Here is a 23,150-nt window from a genome sequence, read left to right on the forward strand (position 1 = left end):
TATATATAAAATGTGTGTGTAATGTTTGTTTGTTAATGTGTTCAACCATTTTGGGGAAAAAAGACATGATCAGCACATTAATTTGTTTTCTTTTAATTCAAAGCCAGTTACATACAAGAATTGATAGGATATGCACAATACTGTCCTTTAGAAACCACTTGACCAGATGACTGAATTTGTCAAGTAACTGAGCAGTTTTGCTTAATCCTATTTCACTAAATTCTGTTTGTCAAGTTTAGATTTTATAGGCAGAGAACTGTGGCAAAAATAAAACTGGGTAAAATGAAATCACTTAACAAGCTGTGGGCATCTAGCAAGATCATGCAGTGACAAACCTTAGTGCTGGCCTGACTGAGGACATCCAGCAATGCTGCCAGTTTAATAGACATCTTTAATGGAGATGCTGAGTCCCAGGGCATGTTAGGGAGGGAGGAGTCACATTTAATTTACTACATTAAGTAGGCAAAGAATTCCCAATTTTTGCAACTGTGGGTTGGTGATTATGAGTCCTATGGTACAATGCTCATGAGATTTTCTCCAACATAAAACAATAATTATGATATTTATTTAAGAGCTGCAATGAATGGAAGACATTTTTCTCTTTAAAGGTTCAGCATAGATGAAGGTCAGACATGGAGTACACATAATTTCACCAGTACGTCAGTCTTCGTAGATGGGCTACTCAGTGAACCTGGAGACGAGACATTAGTCATGACGTAAGTTTCTGTTTATTTAGGCTACCCTTCAGCAATGCACTTAATCATGGGCTTAACTTTAAACAGGTGAGTAGTCCCCGCATCTGGGGCTTTAGTGTCTTGCAATCATGTGGGCTTTCACCATGACCCAGGTCTGAACAGCACTAACAAGCAGCCTGTCCTTAAAATGATCTGAATCAAATATTTCAAATGTAAATATGAAGCATTGTGTTTTATATTCTGTTTTTAAAGTCATGACCTGGAACAGTGGAAAATTATGGGCATAAATGGATATCTAAAAACTGTTCTTTCATATTATTTCCCCCCTGTTTTCTGCAGACTCTAAGGTGTTATTCAATAATAATAGGTTTCCTGCTTTTTCTGTTATAGAAATTGTCTTCACAGTGTAAACCAATATGCTGTTGTCCTAGTAACCTAGCATTGTAATAAATTATGTGTAACCAAACATCCTGTAAAAAAATACACAATCTCCCCACTTCTCTGTAGTTTTTGTGATGGATCCTATTAATAGAATTTAAAATAAATATGGGCCTGAGCCACGAAGTTTGGTTTTGTAGATGCACTTTCCCACTATGGTCCCAAATTCTATTATTAAACCATCTGAGCCTACGAAACAGCTACCCAATCAGTGCCTCTGTCCTTGTGTTGGTTGAGGAATAGGTGGGGAAAGGAAACTTAAACCCCATTTACACATATTTGGGAGCGGTTTTGGGACTGGCACAGCCCCAAACACTTAAGGGCCCTGAAAAGTAGAGATTGGCCTGAATACAGTGTGTTCCCGACATACGTCCGATGCCACGGGCTGGAAATGGAGCTGCCGCATTGCTGTGTCAGCAGCTCTTCACTGACAGGTGAGCCCATCGACACACCAGCTACTCCCTGGAGCTGTTTCCACCCCCTTTAACATCCCTTCTCACCACCAGAGTGGCATAAAGGGACAGCAGCACAGAAGCAAATCGGACCCACTGTAATTGGAGCAGATTCACCCTGTTGAAAGCGTCAGAGATTAATTTGGCCTGTTGTCATCTCACTTTCTTTCTGCCCCCAAAAGCAGCTCTTATGATTTCTTGTTGTACTTTCTGGTCTGGAAGGAAATTGAAGCTTCCTATGTTAAATCTTCCTGGGATCTTTCTCCTTTCCCAACCTTTCTTCCCTCTGTCAATGGTGAAGGATGAGATCATGGCTTCTTGTCTTGTTAACTGCTGCTACCAAGCTGTGTACCACTGGGCCTGTCAGAGGGATGTTGAGGGAGTTACTATGCCTGCCTTACTCTTGGAAATTTTGAAAGTGCCCAGTCTCTTAGAAACCTACGTAGGAGAAGACTCACTCCCCATCTAAATTTGGGTCTCCCACTTAGCCATCTCCTACAACTGCCTGTTGCTGCTATGGTGAGCTATTTTTGCATCTGTATACCTGGGAATAAAATTTTACAGGTAATGCCACAGTTTAAGATTTCAGGAAGTTAAAATATGGTTCCATTTTGAAAAGTGACTCTCTAAATTTCCTCATGAGATTTCATGTTCCTCTCTCATTATTTCCGTATCTAATTTGTTTAGTTTACAAGTCAAAAGATGTATTTTTTTAAGCTAACAGTCCAATGAAGTCAGGCTGGCATCTGAGAGTCAAGCTTGGTTCTTTCTTTCTGAGCATTGGACTAGTGATTCATCCCAGAATTAAAGTTTTGTTTGTTTGCTTGTGATGAGGGGATTTCCTCTAGGAGAGATCCAGTTTTATCCTATATTCCAAGGACCTGAGCACAGCTCTGTCCACAGCTAATTAATATGACTGTTCCAGTTGACATAATATGAGAGAATGCTGGGAAGTGACACATAGTGCCACTCTTCCAGGGACTGAACATGCTGCCTTCCCAGTGGTCCCAGCCTCTATAAGTGTTTGTAAGAAGGGGCACCATGTTGCTCTATCATTGGACATTGAAGCTGGAACTCCATATTTAAATTTTCACTTAAATCCTAACATAGACACCTCCATCCACTGAACTCCCTCTCTTCCCCGCATCAAAATAAACCCAAGTATTAAACCACCCCAAGTAGAGTTTTTTTCCCCAAAAAGGAAGGAGAGCCAGAGATCCCATTAAGTCCATTAGGAACTTTGCTATTGTTATTGATTTTATATGGAAGGCACTCAGATACTGCGGTTATGGGCAGCAATATAAAACCCTAAAATAGAAAGATAGCTAATCCAACTGTGAATCAAAATGATAAAACATTATATATATAAAATATTATACAGATATAATTTCATATGGCACTTGCATCTGGTTCTGGTTTAATATAGATGATGGAAAGCTTCTTCAGTTATTTCTTTCTTAGCATTTTGTGTATCTCTCTGTTAAATCAGTAACTCATTCCAATACAATGGTTTTTTCCCCCTGTGTTTGTCACTTTCTGAGAGTAGAAATAACTCCTCCATTTGCCAGTTATTTCTTAGTTTTTACACTTGCCTGAAGTTGTTTGGCTAACATGCCCTTGGAAAACCTGGCATGTTCTATTTCAGCATCTCTTATAGATTTTTTTGTTTGTATCATTTGATCTGTAGAGATATACAATCACCTTGATCTAAGTTCTTATCAAAATAATTGTTGGCACTTTCTGTGGGATGATCCACACACAGCACTCTGGGTTTAGGGTCCGTGGCAAATATGATGGAAACTATTGAACATGAATTGCTTACCTTGCTTAATTTAACATTTCTCATTTGAAACATTTTTGTAACAATTCAAGAGTGATTGCAAGAGATTTTCCACTTGTTCATACAAAACCAATGAATAAGGGCCTATGATGACCATTTGGACAGTTTTTTTCATGCCATAAGGGCAAGTGGACTTCCATGAGATTATGCCACTTTTTTGTTTTAATCTTTACATAATGGAGTGTGTGGGGCACTGCAAATCCTCTAAAACATGCAACATGTTAAAAATAGGCCCTCCAAAATATGTAAGATACCTATAGCTCTGATCTAAGATACATAGATTCATGAGCAAAGTTATCATCATTATCTTCTGAACTGTGGAACTGGGGATCAGATTCTCATACTTGTACTGCAGTTTAGTAGCACCTTACTGCACAAGCAGTCCTAGTGAAGTCACTGGAAGTGGAGTGAGTTACTATTCAAAGTGAGTAGGACTACCACCCTCTAGTCCTTACAAGATTTGAAACACTGTGCCATATTCGCCAATTTTGTATGAATTAAAGGGAAGAAAACCTGCAAAATATGTTGCTAGTTGTAGTTATTTCAACTTGCTTACCTCACCTGCCTAATGCTTAACACATTTCCCCCTCTCCCCCCATGAGTGCCCTTGCCTGCCCACTGTTGTCCTGTTTGATTTCATGTTAAAAACGTTCTGTTATACTTCCTGACTAAGGACATGGCTACGGTGCAACTGGAGATGTGATTGCAGCTCAGGTGGGTGTACCTGTACTAACTTTCGTCTAGCTGGTTTGGCTGAAGATAGAAGTGGGCTAGGATCAGGAGTATGTACGCAGAGTTCTGGGCAAGCCTGTGCAGTCCACACTGAAATCTGCACTGCTGCGGCTTCACTGCTACTTTGAGCTGTGCTAGCTAAACTAAAGCTAGCACAGGTATGCCTCTACAAGCTCAATCATGCCTTCAATTGCCATGTGGACCTACCCGTAGTGTAAGTATCTCAGATCCTCCCTTTAAAACCTCACACTTTTCGGGTCAGTGATTGATTTTTACAGTAACTTGCTTCTTCTGAGAAATGTCATCCACTGGTATACTTTTCTGTAGAAAAATATCTTCCACCTCTTCCATGGTATGAGACAGAGGCTGAGTTTTCTGCTGACAAGACAAATTGGTACATAGTAATAATCATGGCACTGATAGCAAATTGATTATAGTATCTTCCATTATGAGGGATCCCCAAAGCACATTACAAACTAGGGAACTGCTTCTGCATCTCTTACTTGAACAAAATTCTAATTGTGTTTTGGGGGTCTGTTCCCTCCTCCACACCATCAATAGGAATTTTGTCCAAGTAAAGACTGCAGGATCAATGTACTCTGCATACATCACAAGAGATGTAACCACCTCTGGTGTAGGAGGGCAATAACCAGTGGTGGGTGTGCAACAGTGTGTGTGGGGAGGGTACATTTTGGTCAAGCTTTCCAGGGCTAATGCATGTTCCTTCAAAAAATGTCATGGGATCTTGTAGGTATACACAGAGCAGATACAATCCCAGGGCAAAATCCTGGCCTCATTGAAGTTAGTGGCAAAAGTCGCATTGAATTAAATAGGGTCAGGATTTCCCCCTCGGCTTTTAAGATTTCATCCAAAAGATAGATACACAATAAACATTATGGAAAAAGGCATCATTGGACCCAATAAGATCCCGAGTCTGTGCCCCACTGAAAGCAAAGGTAGGAATAGTTCTTTAATGGAAGAAACAATCACAAACCCAGTGTATTTTGTTTATCTACCTAAGGAGGTTGGAGAGACAAGGTGGGTGAGGTAATATCTTTTTTGGACCAACTTATGTTGGTGAAAGAGACAAGCTTTTGAGTTACACAGAGTTCTTCTTAGGGAGGACAGGGGTTGGACTGAGCCAACTTTGGCTGTGACTTGAACCTGTATTTTATATCTAAATCTTAAAACATTAAACCATCTCTCGAACCATATCCAAAATAGATACATGCAAATGACAAAAAATATGCATTCCACTCTGTTCTACTTTTGATGTAGCTAGAAGTTTTGAGCACTGTGAAGTATATATATTGTGGAGAGAACCTGTGCCATGTAGAAATCAATATGCAGTTATCTTGTATTAGAGTTCTGTAAGTAAAGAACCACATTTCAGCATTTATTGTTAATTCAGTGAGGGTTTGTTAGGGTTTTTTTCTGAATTAAATGAAATCAGTACAGTAAGTTTATTTAAAATAACACATACTCCAATACAGTCATTTTTATTTTGTCTTAAGCTCTTAAAAAGTGAAAATTACTACTACATAATGTTATACTTTACAGTATATTGCATTGGAAGGGGGGGAAGTCTGTCTTGTACTTATTAGCACTGAGTTGAGTAATGGCCCCACTTAGTGGAAAAAGGAGGAATTTTATGTATCAGTGAAATACTGACAACTGTCTTAGAAGTAAGCAGCTTACATAGGGAAGGTTTCAAACCTGTTTTTTTTTTAAATAACATAAACAATATACATTATTGTACCCCAAAGCCTAGTTTAGTTAGGATTGCAATATAGCCCTGGTATCTGTGGCATCTTTGATAGAGCAGGCGACAAGGACTTCGGGACCTACTTGTTGGGCCATGTCACGGGGTTGATACACCCGCCACCCTTTGGGGTGTGGGCGGGGTGCATTACAGCCCCGCAATAGCATCTATAGGATTGTCCACGGTCACGGGGCTGCGTGGCCCTGTGGCCTTAGTCAGTGATGCGACTCTTGCGATCAGGGCAGTGTGGCCTAGCATCCAGAGTCAGTAATATGGCCCTGGTTATCAGGGCAGTGCAGCCTAGTGGTCAGAGTCAATAATATGGCCCCTGCTATCAGGGCGGTGTGGCCTAGTGGCCAGAGTCAATAGTGCTAGTGAGCTGGGCCACCACACCGGGGTGGGTGGTGGCCAGGATAGGGGACGTTGGCCCGCCCAGGTCCCAAACCAGCGCCCCGTCGGTGGTGGGGTTGCCTGCCACCCAGGGCCGGCTTTAGGACCTGCGGGGCCCAATTCCATGGTCCGGATCTTCGGTGGCACTTCAGCGGCAGGGGGTCCGCTCCGCGTCTTCCGCAGCACGGAAGGACCCCCCGCCGCCGAAATGCCGCCGAAGACACCCCCCCCGCCGCCGCCGAAATGCCGCCAGAGTGGACCCCCGCCGGGTGAGCCTAAGGCGCGGGGCCCTCTTACCCACGGGGCCCAATTCCAGGGAATCAGGGAAATCGGCCTAAAGCCGGCCCTGCTGCCACCTGCTCGGCGGGGATCCTACTGAAACACGCTGAGCCTGTCTCTGGTTCTACAACCGCTTCCCCAGCAAGTTTCCCTGGGTCACTTCCTACCTGACACTCTGCATTTTGCCATCTCTGGGTCTCCGCAGCCTCTCCCCTCTCTGTGGCGTCCCGAGCCTGCGCGTTGGGGTTCATCTCTGGTTGGCCTCCACTTCCTGGAATGCAGGCAGTCCTCCCCCAGGAGTATCAGCAGCACACCTCTTTCCTCGCCGGTGGTCAGCCCAAACTGAGCTGCTCTGCTGCTTTTTATAGCCTGTCTCCAGTTGGAGCATCCCCAGCAGAGCCGAGGTGGCTTGGCCTCCTTGGCCAAGAGGGAGAGGTTGATACACCCTGTCACAGGCCAGATGTAGGGATTTCCTGAAGGGAGTTTCCTTACAGGGATTCTATTCCTTCATACATTGAAGCACCACGATGTTAGATATCAGCAACTGCTCATCTTCCTACAGAGTTCTTTGCTGGGGTCTTGCAAGGTTCCATCCTGTCACTCCTGATTTTTAACATGATTATATGTTTGCTGAGGGAGGTCGTGAGCTCTTTGGACTGCAGTACTATCAGAGTTGATATTTAGTTGCCTCTCTTTCATTAAACTCAGCTTTCATAGACCCTAGTGGAAGCAGGATCTTGGATGAAAACAAGCTAGTGTAAGCTTGATCCAGACAAGATAGCAGTGATATTAGTGGGTTACATATTAGAGGGAAACATTTGGAGGAACTGACTAGATTTGTGGCTGCTGCCTCTATTTAGGGGACACAATTTGGGATTCTTAATGGGTCAACTGCCCTTCCCATGTGGTAGCAGTGGCCCAATATGCTGCTTACAGGCTGTAGCTATTCCTTTGTGACGTGGAACTCTTCACAATTATCCAAGTCTGTATCAGTTCAGTGTGTGATGCTACAATGTACTATTTCCTGTTTCAGGAGAACATTCCCCTTCTAGTTCCTATATCAACCAAACAGTGGAGATGGGCTGGGAATTAGGAATCTTGATCTAAAATAAAAATAATTACATGTTTTATTTAAATCCTAACTGGGCTTTTAATCCATTTGATCATATATTGCTGTAGTTGCTTTGGCTACATTATGGTGACACCCACACTCTAAGTGAATGTAGCCTGTGATCTCTCTACTCTTATGTTGGAGTCCCAAAAAGGGATTTCATACCCATCATAAAATATGTCAAGCTGGCCATATATCTGGTTAAATACTGATTCTGAAATTGCATTAGCCCCAGAATAATAATTGCTGAAATGTGAAACAGTTTAAAACATATTTTCCTGAGACAGTAAGTCCTCAGACAGTCCCAGTCGTAGCTAATATATTTAATGCAGGAAAGGAAGCCCTGTTATCATGAGCAAATCCCTAATCACACTTTGCAGCATAATTTATTTCCATGGATGCATCCATTTAAATGAAGACTTTGCTATCCATTTTGCAAGTGATTTAGGCAGGGAGTTTCATAGGACTTGAAGGGTAGAGCCTGCACAGATACAAAATTTGTATCCACATCTGATCCACAATCCGCAAACATGGTCCGCGGACCTCTGTGGATATAAAGCGGATATCCGCAGATTTTCAAGGGTCTATTGAAGGGGACTAAATGCCAAACTCCAGCTGAAGACTCCCTTCGAACCTTGGAAAAGCTTTGAATACTTGAGAATGTTTTATGATCAGCACAGCATATAATGTTGTTTTTTCTTATGATTCAATCAGAAATCTGAAGAGCAAGAGGAAACCAAGTGAGGTGATTGAATAACAACTATGGGAGTATGGGTCCTTTTCCGAGCTCTGTCCCATATTTACTAGGGAATCTTAGGAAAGTTGCTTAACCAGTCTGTTCCTCCGTTTCTACTATGTAAACTAAAAAAATAAGTACTTCCCTGTAACTAAGGAGTATTCTGAGGTGCTTGTATACATTTAAGTAAATGACATACCTTCAGTAAGGTGGTTCAAGTTCAGATGGAAAGTCCTAAAGAAGTGATAGTATTATTATTAATGTGAAATAAGAGTCTCTTCTGTAGAGTCTCTGCTGTAGAGAAAATAAGTGTAAGAAAATATCATTCTATTTAATTCCTGTTAAATTAGTTCCCCCTGATTACGAGCCTTATCAGAGACAGAAATAGCCAGCATCCCTCAAGAACAAAGTTTAAATGAGTTAGCTTAAAAACTACATTAATCCTGTCTTAGCCACCAAATGATGCAATCAAATTAAAAAATGATGTGCGCATAAATGAACTTGGTACAAATGTATTAAGTTGTTATGGCAACTGGAACACTGAATTTAAATTTATGTATCCCAAATTCTAGCAAATATAAGTAAATGAATTTCTAAGGTAATTGGAATTTCTTTCAAAAATTATTTATGTCGGCACCATCTTTCATGGTTACTACAGAATTGATTTGATGGCTTTCTAATGAAATCCAATTAATCAAGTAGAATGTTTTACTAGCTAATGAATTAATATCATCTTGGTATTTATCTTATAATCATCACTTACACTGTCTCCACCATTCCATTTTTCCCTCATATGATTTTATTGAACATAAATATTTTGCACGTGAGCAATTAGATTATTATTGGTTTTGTGATAGGCCAAAAATGAAGGATCTGATGTTGGTTTTCTTGGGATCCCGTTTAGAGAGTGTCTTCATTTCTTTCTTCTAGAGAATGCACCTTTAGTTTAACTCTGGTGTTAGCAGTTTGTTATAGATATAGATAACAGGACTCATGGGGCCAAATCTTGAAAGCAGCTCAGTAGGGTGGATGCCCACTGGGTGCTGAGCTGTTTTGAAAATCTGGCCCATGATGTCTCTCGCCAAGGCTGGATGTGGTTATTTTAATAGGTGATCATGTTTTCCTCTATTGAATATATGAAGCCATGGATTGTTACAGATTGGGACATGTGAACCCCAGAAGCTCAAGGATGAGTTATACTTTACCATGGGGAAGGTTGAACATGTGATGTGCTTGCGGTGTTTTATCTAATATTGATCTTAACTAGATGGAATCAAACCAGCCCCCATGTGCATCTATGTTTCTCCTTTGAGCAGGTGGCCTGCTGGGAAGATCGTAGGTCCTGTCACTCCTGTTAGCTAATAGAAATTCTCCTTTAATTCATATAGTGGAGGTCTGTAATTTTGGCACCGAAGGGAGTCAGATCTACTGCCCATGTTACATCTATGTGGATTACTTAATAAATGTAGCATCTGTATTTATGAACCCACATTTTATTACAGTGTCACCTACTTACTGTCTGAGTCAGAATTCTCAGTGTTCACAGTGATCCTTGTTCTTTCAGGACATCGATCGATCAATAGTACATAGTTTTAAAGTCCTAGTAGTTTCACTGTTTTAATAGTTTATAAATAGATGGGGCAAGTGAGGTAATATCTTTAATCAGACCAATTTCTATTGATAAGAGAGACAAACTTTCAAGCTACACAGAGCTCTTCTTCAGGTCTGAAAAGGTACTTAGAGTGTCACAGCTAAATACAAGATCAATCATATAGTTTAGCATAAGTAGTTGGAACGTATTGTAAGGGACAATTCAAGATGAAGTGGCCCCTAACCTTCCTGGAGTCCCAGGACAAAAAGGGGGGTAGTGGATTACAGATTGTTGTCATAAGCAATAAATCCAGTGTCTTTATTAAGACCATGATGTTTAGTGTCTAGCAAAGTTATGAATTTAAGCTCCCAGCTTCATTTTTTGAAAGTGTTGTGCAAGTTTCCTTTGAGGCTGAGGACTGATGGGTCAGATGTGAAAAGTGTTCACCCACAGGTGATATATGTGGTGTTTTTGTGTTTTATCATTTTCCTGTGTGAGTTCATTCGGGAGTGTAGTGATTATCTGGTTTCACCCATATAGTTGTTGTTGGTGCATTTAATGCACTGGGTGAGGTATACCACATGTTGTGATAGGCATGTGTAGGGCCTGTGGATCTTGAAAGGTGCTTTTTATGGATGTTGATCTATAGCAGTGAAGATATGTCCAACAGCTCCATCCAGGAGTACCATGCTGGACTTCCCTTCCATGGTACCAACTTCAGCCGATGATGGATCTGCCTTCTGATGCATGGAATCTATCTGTACCAACCGCCCGTACTCCCCAAACACAGGGATGAACTGAGACCTTTACTTCCTGAGGGGTATTTTTGCTTTACTGTACTTGCAATCCCCTTTTCTATCAGGTCTGGTCCTCCTCAGAGACATCGGTACAACAGAGGAAACCATTTAGAGGAATCAATCAGAGGAAACTCCACTACATCTACAAGTCAGAGCATTCTTCCTTCGGCACTTCCAGTAAAACATTAGATTACTCTGATGCAGAAATCAGCTCATGTTCTGGATGAGCCTGCCCCCCTTTGAGAGAGACCAGTCTGAACAAAACCTTTAGGAGAACTTGGAGCCATCCTCCTTTCAGACATGACAACCAAAGGACCTTTGAAACCCAATGCTTTGAGGGCCCCCACAGCTCATTATCTCCTCATATCGGCCTTAATTGGGACCATGGAATCCATATACTAGACACCATGCAGGAATCGCAGCAACCGCCTTCCCTAGCCAGTACCAACAGGCTCCATCAGAGTATGTGGTGGAGGCAGATCTGATGGTTCCAACGGGTGTATCATCCTCTTCACCTAATGAAGCTATTGCTCAATTATCCCCATCGCCACCAATTATCCCTATCCCCACAGTCAATGCCAGGAGCTTTTACAGAGGGCTGCAACAGATCTCTCTTGAGGGAGTCTGTGACATGCAGCATAGACTCCTGGACATCCTTCAACCCTCTAGCCCTAGCAACATGGCTCTCCCAGTGAACACGGCCATTATGGAACTGACTAGCCCAGTGTGGCATACTCCTGCCTCCTGTGCTCCAACCCAAAAAGGGTGGGAAAGCATTATTTTGTTCCAGCGAAAGGGGCAGAGTTCCTGTTTACCCACCCAGCACCTAATTCCTTGGTAGTACAGGCAGCCACAGAGCAATCCAGATTACAGGACTCCATGTCAACCCATCTAACAAGGGTGATAAACACCTTGACCTTTTGGGGAAGAAGGTATTTTCATCTACAAGCCTCCAATACAAAATTGCTAACTATCAGGCCCTGTTAGTGAAATATTATTTCACAAATTACACTAAATTTGTGGCATTCCGAGATAAACTTTCCCAGGAGGACAGGTCCTGATTCCAACCCCTCATCAATGAAAGCAAGCTGATGGCTAAGACATTGCCACAGGCAGCAGTGGATGCAGCATGTACTGCATCTAGAGCCATTGCCCCAGCCACTGTCATGAGGTCCAAATTGTGGCTTCACTCTTTGGGGTTTCCCTGGGAGGTTCAGAATACTATTGAGGATTTACCCTGGCTGAGTCTAATCTCTTCAGTGAGAAGATCAATGAGTCATTTCATTCCCTTAACAACTCTTGGATAATCCTCCATTCCCTGGACATTTACACCCCGGCACCAAAGAGGAAACACCTCAAGCAAACTTACAAACCCAGCCCCCAGGCATTTTATCACCAGTGCCCTTACGAACCATCACATAAACAGCAGAGGGTCCAACCCCCAAATACCCCACTTCCTCCATCTCATCTGCTGCTGCTCAACCCCACCGGTCACCAAGGTGTTCATTTTGATGGGACATTCAAGAACAATGTACCTCCATTGATGCCATTACATACTGTCCCCCAAACCTTTGGTGATCATCTCACCCTCTTTGTGCACAATTGGAGGGCAATAACAACAGACAAGTGGGTACTGAAATTCATTCACTTCAGCTATGCTATCAAGTTTCTCTCCTCTCCCCCTCGCTAATCCCCTCCTCAGCCCCTTTTTAGGGACCACTCTCACTAGGAAATTCTCCATCAGGAGGTGGTTTCTGTCCTTCAGTAAGGGACCATAGAGCAAGTGCTTCATCACCACCAAGAAAGAGGTTCTACTTTGTAATTCCCATAAAAATGGAGGTGGGCGACCCATTCTGTATCTTCCAACAGTTAAATGTTTTTATTTACAAGTGAAAATTCTGAATGATTATGTGGGGATCAATAACCTACTCCTTAGAAGAGGCCAGGTGGGTTGTGGCTCTTGACATGAAAGGTGCTTATTTTTGTGTAGACATTCATCAGTGCCCACAGAAGGTTCCTTGGGTTTCTGGTAAGACAAGAACACTACTAGTTCAGAGTACTTCTGTTTGGACTAGCCACAGCGCCCTGGGTCTTCACAAAGGTCTTCTCAGTAGTGGCAGCTGAGGTGAGACAACATGGTTACACCATGTTCCCACACCCAGACAGTTGGCTGCTAATGGGCAAATCCAGACAGGAAGTCCAATCAGCAACCATATTTTTATTCAGTCTCTTGGCATCCTTGGGAGTCTGCATCAACAAAGAAAAGACCACTTTGACTCCCACAAGCACTATATACTTTATAGAGGTGACCCTAGATTTGATCTCAGCCGTGGCCTACCGACCTATAGAGAGATTCCATGCCATGAACAACTTGAAAAGAAAAGTCACTTTCAGTCCTCAAACCATCGTCAAGGTCTGTCTTTCCCTACTAGGACACATGACCTGGTGTACTTAAGTAACTCCGTTTGCCAGGCTCCATCTCCATTATCTGTAGGTCTAACTCTGATCTGTTTACTCTCCAGACAGAGACAACATGAACATGAAGGTAACAGTTCCTGCCAAGGCTGTTCTCTTGTCCACAGCAAGTGCATGTGGCTGTTCTCTTGTCCACAGCAAGTGCATGTGGGAATCTTTCATTGCACCCACACTAAATGTGACCATTATCATGGATGCATCCCGCATAGGATGAGGATCCCAGATGGACCCTCCAGGTTGCATATCTATCTATTAGAGCTGAGAGCAGTCCCCCTAGCCTGCAATGCACTCCGTCCACTTATTTGGTCCCACCATATCCAGGTAATATTAGATAACATAATGAGTGTATTCTACATAAACAAACCGGGTGGAGCAAGATCCCTTCTCTGTGTGTAGAGGCAGCCAACTTATGGAATGGGTGCATTAGAAACTGCAAAACACTCTTGACCACATACCTACCAGGTGCACAGAATTCTCTGGAGGACAATCAGCAGACACTTCTCCACAGACCACAAATGGGAGTTACACAGTTCCATCCTGAAAAAGATTTTCACCAATAGGGAATGCCATCCTAGGACCTGTTTGACTCACAGACAAACAAGAAATTCATCCATTATTTCTCCAGAACAGGTCTGGGCAGGGATCTAACGGTGATGCCCTTCTATTATTCTGGACAGACCACCTGAGGTATGCCTTTCCTCCCATTCTACTACTGCTCCAGGTGCCGTGAAAGATTCACCACAACAAAGCTAGAGTCATTCTCATCACACCCAAGTGGCCCAGACAATTCTGGTTCCCAGAGTTGATGTGGATATCAATCTACCCTCCCATTGCCATGTGATCCTTCCTGGAACTGGTGACCCAGGAAAATGGCAAGACTAGACACCCCAAACCAGGCCCTCTCTGCCTCACAGCCTGGTATTTAGATGGACATCAGACTTGGAGAGTTCATGTTCAGAGACCGTTCAATCCATTCTTAATCAAAGCGGGTAAGAGTCAACCAGGAAATGCTATTTGGCTAAATGGAAACATTTCTCCACTTAGATGCAAAAGAACCATTTGTCCTCAGAGACGGAGAGTACTCCTGCTATCCTAGACTGCATCCTTCACCTCAGGAAGTTGCATTTTCTGTTAATTCACTGCATGTCCAACTAGCAAGAATTAGTGCCTTCTGTCCTTCAGTGGATGACTATACTGTTTTTTCTCACCCAACAACCCTCTGATTCCTGAAAGGCTTCACTGGAGCCTTCCAGCTGATAATGAAACCAACACCACAGTTGGATCTCAAGCTTGTACTTTTCTGCTCTTGAAGAAGAAATGAACGTTACTTACCTGTAACTAGAAGTTCTTTGAGATATGTCATCCCTATCTGTATTCCACGACCCACTCTCCTTCCCCTCTGCTGCAAATCTTATCTGATTCATGGTGAGAAGAGGGACTGGAGAGGCATCAGTTCACACTGCCACTTATACCCTTATTTCAGAACACAAGGAAAACAACTCTGCAGGTGTGGAACAACGGACACTGCTTTCAACAAATCTCTAATCTCAGGTACATGGAATGCAAGCATACCCACATGTGGAATACAGATAGGGACTACACAATGAAGTAACAGTAAAGTAACCTCCATTTATGTCAGAGCTGGACCATGGCACCCCTGTGAAACATAAGCATCCATTATGAATAGTCCAGTAGCCTGAATGTTCTTGAATGGGATCTCTGACCTCCACCTCAACAAAGCTCATGGACATTACCTGCTCACACCAATGTTTGTATGCTAGGTTGACAGTGTACCTACTTGCTGTACCTGGTCACCATCAACAAATGAAGGTTCTGGGCATAGAAGGAAGTAGAGGGATAGTGTGAATAATATTGAAAATGTATTTGTTCTGTAGGAAATCCTTTTTTCTGAGTCAGCAGTGAGGCATTGGAACCATGCACTTGATCACACTTCTTGGCACCTGTGTCAAAAAAAGGAAAATATGAACAGATTGAAAGGTTCCATATTGCCCAGGTGACAAACTGCTTAGGAAGGAGTCACAGAGGCAGATAGCTGCATTAGCAGAACATGAAGTCTGCATTATTTTAGTACTTTGCATGAAAAAAAGAACAGATATCTAACATGGCAAAAGGCACTTCATGCCTGCCAGCCCAGCAAGTCATACTGCAGTAGACACTGTGGAAAACCATGAGACTACCTAGGTAGTCATTATCTAGAGTATGTAACTCCCATATGAATATCAGCATATAGCAGACTATGGCTCCCTTGTCAAACTGAGCTACAAAGGAGTGAATCCTGTAGATCCTGATGAGCAATCTACATCCTGAGAAAAATGGATGCCATAACTTTAGGATAATACCCACATTGGTCCCACAACATTTTTGAGATTTTGTATATGTTGCTTCTACCTCTGAGCCACTCCTGGTTCTTTGGGGCACAGTTAGAGGAAAGAGGATAGAAGACAGGTCATCTAACTGCTCAGATCCCAGAGCCTGGCTATATATTATAAAAAGGAGTAAAATAGGCAAACTGGAGGAATGCATGTTTCTGTTTAATGAGGGACTTTGGTATTTGCCAGTGAGACAGTGATATCCCCCCCTCGTGTGTTACGGCAAAGTTTTTCGCGAGTATGCACAGCTCTATCATTATAATGTAACAGCATGGGCAAAATCCACATCTCTGCACTGGGCCTGAATAGCAAATGTGGAATTATAAATGAAGAGGGAACAAATCCTCCACGAATCTTTAGCCCAGTGGTGGGCAACTTGCGGCCCACGGACAGCACGCGGCCCATCAGGGTAATCCGCGGGCGGGCCACCAGTTTGTTTACATTTGCACGGCCGCCCGCAGCTCTCAGTGGCCGCAGTTTGCCGTTCCCGGCCAATGGGAGTTGTGAGAAGCGGCGCAGGCCACAGGGACATGCTGGCCACCGCTTCCCGCAGCTCCCATTGGCCGGGAACGGTAAACTGTGGCCACAGGGAGCTGCAGGCAGCCGTGCAAATGTAAACAAACTGTCTGGCGGCCCACCCGTGGATTACCCTGACCGGCCGCACGTTGCCCACCACTGCTTTAGCCTGTGGAGCCATACCACAACCCCTCTTGGAGCCCTCAGACCTTTGTGCCCATAATCTACAGAAGCAATCCATGTGCAATGGTGAATCTGCAGATCCACCATTCCCCCATCATTGTTCCTAACTTAGTTCTACCTCTTCTAAGGTCCGGGGGACAGGAGGTCACATGTAACAGAACTCTGCAGTGCCCAGAGGATGCAGGCCCCAAATCCTCCCATCTTCTATTTACCTCATGGTTCAACTGTGGACTTGGACAAACTTATGGGCACAACAAAAGGAGTAAAGTAGTCCGGGGATGCTGCCAGAGTCTGGAATAGGAGCTCTGTGGAAGCACTGAACAGAAACTGTTCACTTCAGAATCAGACTTAAATTCTTTGGCAATTAAGCCACATGAGACTGAATGAGGCTTTAATTCAGAGCACAGATACTTTTACCCAAATAGAGTCCTTATCCTTGCTAATTTTTTGCTGGATGTCATACTTACTCATTTTGTTTTGGAAATAAATGGCCTCACTTTGGACATTGTGACTGCTTTGAAAGCACAGGCCAGTTTTTAAACTCTAATAAAGTTCCCATTTTGCTTAGAAGGAAATTGACTATTTTGGGCTGTCTTTACTGCGGCTTATGGGGGTACTGAGCCTTTAGATGTAACACTTTAGGGACAGGAGTCAGAATTTCTTCATGCAATGCACTGATGAAAAATAATTATGAACAATAATACATGCTTTACACTTATCCCAAATCTAAGACTACATTACAAATCATTAACTAATTGAACCTCACAAAATCCCTGTGAGGTTGATCAATAGTAATATTACCATTTTATGGCTAGGTAAGGTAAGGCACAGACAGACTAAGGAACTTGCATCAAGGTCACATAATGAATGAGTGGTGGAGTTGGAAATTGAACCCACCAGTCCTGACTCCCATTCCACTTCTCTAATGACTAACACTCAACCTCTCTTATCTTATTGCAGAAACTCAAAATATGTCGACCATAAAGGGGATAATAAATTAAAATGTCAGGCCCTCATTAAAATCATGTATATTTCTACATCAATCCCAGAATAGTTTACTGGAAAAAATAGTTCTTTAATAAATTAGCAATACCGTTTCTTAGGGTTCAGTAGACAATTGACAGATGTTTTCCCCCCATAGAGATCTCCTGAAAATATATATCAAAAGCAGGGGTGGGGGGAAGCGCAGATAAATTAAGAAACAGCACTTTTTTTTCAGCAGAGGGCACTGTAAATAGTGGGGGAAAGTGAATAAAAATAATAATTAGAAATCTGTGAAGTGTGATGCTGCTTTTCCACAAGGTTTTTACTTTCGCTTTCTGTTCAGAGTCTTTGGACACATCAGTTATCGTTCAGACTGGGAGCTGGTGAAAGTAGACTTCAGACCATCTTTCCCTAGGGAGTGCACAGAAGATGACTATGAATCTTGGGACCTCACAGATCTACAGGTACTGGACACACAACGATCTTGTATTAATAATACGTAGCGCTTATGTAATGCTTTGATATTCATTGTACTGCATAAACATTCACTAATGAGTGTGGATGTCAGCACTCAGCTTTGACAACCCCAGAGTGATTTTCAGAAGGATGAAAATAGTCCATTGCTGTTTTTATCAGTGACTTCAGAATGGCTTAGTCATTGTACAGGAGATAGAGTTTGTGTTTCTTTTATTACCTAAACTGGGCTGGAGAAGGAGGAAGTATACTTAATTACTTGCCACAGTAATAGGTGGTCGTGCTGGATTGTGAAAAGTTAGACACACACTGGAAATTAAAACCCATCTCACTGATTGAAGCAATTTGAACATGCAGTTACATGTTCTGCCAACTTCTCAACCAGGCACTCTACTCTTATGTAAAGCACCAGAAGTAATTCCAGAATCTCAGTGGACTAATCATGTATTAGAGTCCAGTTGTTTTGGGCAATACAGTTCTGTACTAATGCATTAATGCTATGTTTATCCCAGTATCCTGGCAAAATTTAATTTTTGGCAACTACATTCTCTGTAGTATTCCCTTTATAGTGTATTGTTTGTATAGACCACTTTGTGATCCTTTTGGATTAAACGAGATATATCCCTGTTAGTCATGATGCTCACTGTCATTGTTATTTTTACTCTCCTCCCTGTGAATTTATTCCCTTTTCTCTATCTGTGCCTCTTTCTTTACGTTTCTTCTTCATCTGCCATTCTGTATTATTTCAACCAAACTTTCCTTCAGCACTTATTCATTGGATACATTATCCCTACTGCTATACTCCTGTTCACCTGGAGCATGCTAGGTGTGTACTTAGAATGTAACATAGCCCCTAGCCTTAACAAGAAAAGTACATTGAGACAGTGGAATTACATCTCTCCATGGAGTTTCAGAAACTGGAAACTACTGAAATTATTTTAAAAATTGATGGAATATTTAAAAATACCCACTTACCAGTACGGTAAGCAGGGCCGGTGCTTCCACTAGGCAACCCTAGGCGGTCGCCTAGGGTGGCAGGGTTTGGGGGGGTGGCATTTTGCCACCCTCAGCGGAAATTTGGTGGCGGGGGATCCTTCCGCTCTGGGTCTTCGGTGGAAATTCGGCGGTGGGTCCTTCACTCGCTCCGGGACCCGCCGCCGAAGTGCCCCGAAGACGCGGAGCAGAAGGACCCCTGCCTTCGAATGCTCAGAGGAGGAGCGCTGCCGCCTAGGGCGGCAAAAACCCTGGTGCCGCTCCTGACAGTAAGTGTTTAAGTGACCATTCTCCAGGCAAAAGTACCTGAGCTGTGCATATAACTGCAGAATTAGGGCCACAATTACCCATATATTTTTAATGCATATCCTTAGACTTCTGCCTTTTAGAAAAAATATCTGGAGAAGATTACTCTGTTTTCCATATTTGTATTGTGAATGATTCAGATAGAGTGTTCAAACAAAGAAAAAAAGGCAGTTGTTATTCATTATAATGAATCATAAGCGTACAGTTGCAGAACTGTGCTACAGAAATAAATCACTGTCTCAAACCGTTAATCACTATTGCTATTATTATTTATTTGTATTACAGTAGCACCTAAAGACCCAAGTGAGATCTGGGCTCCGTTGTGCTAGGGATCTGTACAAGCATAGAGTAAGAGACAGTCCCTGTCCTGAAGAGCTTAAAGTCTAAATAGGCAAGACATACAAGAGGGTAGAAGGGGAAAAAAGTATTAGTATCCCCATTTTACAGATGAGAAGCTGAGGCTCAGAGAGATTAACAAGATGTTCAAAAGTGCCAAGATTTCAGGAGTCTTTGTTTTTGAGTGCCCAACCTGAGACATCTTAAATAGGCTTGTTTTACAGAAAGTGTGGAGTAAATGCCATCTGAAAAACCAGGCCCCTTTAAGGTGTCTCACATCTGGCACCACAAATCCAGACACTCAAAATCACTAGGCACTTTTAAAAGTCTTGACCTAAATGCCTTGCCAGAGTTCACCCAGGAAGCCTGTAACAAAGTCAGGAATTAAACCCAGATTTCCTGACCCCGAATCCAGTGCTTCAGCCACAAGACCAGCCTTTCTCTGGCTACAGTCTAAGTCACAAGTGGGTGGACTTCATGACAGTACAATTTGGAACAAACACAGAAAAACAAAACTTCTCATAGCTTTGGTTTTTACACTCCTGTGCTTTAATGTTCAGGGTGATCGCTGCATCATGGGTCAGCAGAGAAGTTTTCGGAAGAGGAAGATTTCATCCTGGTGCATTAAAGGGAGGAGTTTCACATCTGCTCTCACATCCAAAGTTTGCGAGTGTGCAAACTCTGATTTCTTATGGTGAGACTTTCTATGGATTTTCCGGGTTATCCTAAAGATGAAGTGTGTGAGAGTCTGGGATGTGTAAACCCCACAACTTTCCTAAGCTGAAAACAACAATAAAACATCCCAGCAGGATCTGAATGAGAGGTTGTTTTCCCATCTGTTCCTTTTTAAAAGGCAAAATTACTTCAGTAATCCTATTACTGTTTATGTTGGTGGGTTTTGCAAGCAATTATATAGAATTTCATAGCGTGGCAGAGAAATGCAGAGCTACAGAAGCTGAGTGCTGTGGAGTTTCTTTTGAAAAACAGAACCACAAAAGCATTGACATTTTTGAAGTAAGGTGCTTTGTTTTGTTTTTCCACCTGACTAGACAAGTCCTGATGTTTTACTCAGGCAAACTCCCATGGAACAAAATTTGAATGATGATCAGAGGATTTGACCTATTGTATTTAATACAAATCCTCTCTAGTTCTGAGTGAAGTGGAGGAAAAAGGGTGGTAAAAGAACCCCTTTAAAAAAACTAAACTGCCAATAGAGAGAATTCTATGGAACTAGTTCACAAAACTTTTTGGACCCAATTCTGCCCTGAAATCACTGCCTTTGGAATCACCCTGAGAGCAGAATTGGGCTCAGCATGTTGTGTGTTGGCTTGGTACAAGATAGTATTCAAAAATAGGTTCTCCCTCACTTCTATCCAACCACAGAAAACATATTTGCTAATAAAGAAGGGGCGCTAACAGATTAATTGGGTTTGTTTTGCAGTGATTATGGATTTGAACGTTCAGCACCTCTGAAATCAGAATCCAGCAAGTGCTTTGCTAACTTTTGGTTTAACCCAGAATCACCCCCTGAAGATTGCGTATTAGGGCAGGCCTATGTGAGCAGCACAGGGTAAGTATTTGATACTTTTACCAGCATTCAGTGGGGAGAGCACTCCTGCAGAGGATTACAACATAGCCTTAGGGAAAAGTAATTAAATACTCTTTATAGTTAAATTGTTTACATCAAAATTGTCCATAGGTAGGTTTAGTGTGTAGGAGGGTTTCAGTGGGGGGAAGGGCTAGGACTTGCAGGAAGGGCCAGGGCTCTGTCAACTTGATTTTTTTTTTTTAAATTGATGATAAAGCACCCTTTAAATGGTATGTCCTGATTTTTAAAAAATTCCCTTTTAAAAAAAGGTTTTAAGGGTTTTTCTGATCCTTGAAAGCAAAAGCATCAAACATACAAAATATGGCCAAACCCAAGCGCCCACAAATCTTGTCAAACTCCAAAAATCGTAAGATAGGCTTAAAAAATAAGGAGATTTTGAGGGGGTTTTTCATTTCTTTTGTGGTATTTAAGCCTTTAGGGATGTGATGAGCTTTACAGTGACTAAAGGAGTGAAGGAGCATTACTGGGCCAAGAGGGCCCACCTCTCAGCAGGTGCAGAGCGTGTTCCAAATGGAGGATCCACTCAAAAGGAGACTCTGACAGGCAGGCAGGGAGGGAGAGTGAAGGAGAGGCTATCCGAAGGGAGGAAGCCATTTTGCAGCTTTTGAGGACAAAGCAATCCACAGGAGAGGGTCTGGACTGTGGGTAAGACCCAACTGGGAGGATAGGGGTCTGACCCTTTTCCCTCCGTTGACTCCCTGATGAGGGAGAATAACTGGACACTTGAGACGAGAGCTGGGGAATGTTCGGTTGACTGACTGAGCTGCGGGGACTGACTGGGAACTCCCGCTGGGGGAAGTGGGCTGCAACCACACCCCAAACTAAAGAGAGATCAAAGAGGTAGGAAGCAGCCCATGAGAGGCAGCTCAGGTGCACCATGAGAAGGCAACTGAGGCATTTCACACCTCTCCCCCTGGGGCTCTGGGCTGGGACCAGTGGAGAGAGATGGCATGGGCCCCCAACGTTTCCCTTCCCCTCAGCCCCCCAGTTGGTCCAGGAGAAACCTGGAGCACCAGGGAATTGATGGGCTGGCCTCAGAGTGAAACCCCACTACAAGGTGCAAGGAATGTCAAGCCACGGCCTGCCTGCTGAGGCTGCTGGCCTTTGAGTGAAACCTGCTACTGGGGTCACATTTTCCTGCTTTTCTTCACAATGATGAGAGTTAGAAACATACTTTTTTGAAAACATATGAAAGCTCAGATCCTCAGGTAATCACATGCTTCCAGGAGCTGGTGCTTTCAAGAAAGCAGCAAACATCAAGAGACTAGTGAAAAATCACTGTCAGCAACAATGCACCGCTTCCCATTTGTCTCCTGTATGCACCCTTAATTGGTGTCTTTTCAGTTTCAGGGTTCCTGCTACTATTACTAGTAACCAACTTCTTGCAGAGCCTGAGCTAGAGCATGTGAATGTGCTCCCCACAGAGCAGCGAATGTGGGGTGCAACTCGCCATGTAGAGAACAGTCCTCAAAGGCCCCAAATAAACAATCGGAAAAGAGAGAGAGAAATATTTTTCTCTAAACTTTTTTCTGATAATCTTAGGAGCTGTTTATAACAATAGTAGCTACACATTTTTCGGCTATGACTTTCAAGTTGACAGTGACCCTTTAATTTTAATCCTTTAATTTTATTTTGGAGTAATTTACCCTCTGATTCAAATAATTTACAGTTTTAGGAATAAGTATATATCCTCACTCAGCTTCTCATGCTCCTTCTCCGTCCCCTCGTGTCCTCAGGGGCAAAGAATTCTGCAGAGAATGGATTCTTTTCCTAATCCTATGGGGAACTGAGAATCAAAGGAAAGCTTTACCAAACTGTAAACAATAGAGCACAGAACATACACTACAATGTGGTATGTCTATGCTGAGAATAAGTTGCAGCTGGCACTAACATCATCTTTCTCAGCTGCATAGATTGGGACCAAATGTTGAAATGTCATATCAGGCAAGAAAATCAGTTTGCTAGTATTTGCTTTATCTGTGAAAATCCGTTGTTTTTTTGTTTTGTTTTAGGTAGTGAATGGCTGCTGTATTATTGCATGTTTGAACTCAGAAGAATGAA

At 42.7% G+C, this 23,150-nt stretch overlaps 1 protein-coding gene across 2 annotated transcripts in view; it reads left to right on the forward strand.

Moving 5' to 3' along the window:
* SORCS2 (sortilin related VPS10 domain containing receptor 2) overlaps nt 1-23,150 on the forward strand; it is an 808,645-nt gene that overhangs the window by 748,108 nt on the left and 37,387 nt on the right. For both annotated transcript variants that reach the window (XM_026648060.1, XM_026648061.1), the window contains exons 14-17: nt 609-716; nt 17,715-17,835; nt 20,041-20,174; nt 20,922-21,050. In XM_026648060.1, coding sequence (XP_026503845.1) covers nt 609-716; nt 17,715-17,835; nt 20,041-20,174; nt 20,922-21,050 — 492 coding nt within the window. The remainder of the gene's footprint in view (nt 1-608; nt 717-17,714; nt 17,836-20,040; nt 20,175-20,921; nt 21,051-23,150) is intronic.

Source organism: Terrapene carolina, unplaced genomic scaffold (assembly GCF_002925995.2).
Source record: "Terrapene carolina triunguis isolate 2854851 unplaced genomic scaffold, T_m_triunguis-2.0 Scaffold66, whole genome shotgun sequence".
NCBI lineage: Eukaryota > Metazoa > Chordata > Testudines > Emydidae > Terrapene > Terrapene triunguis.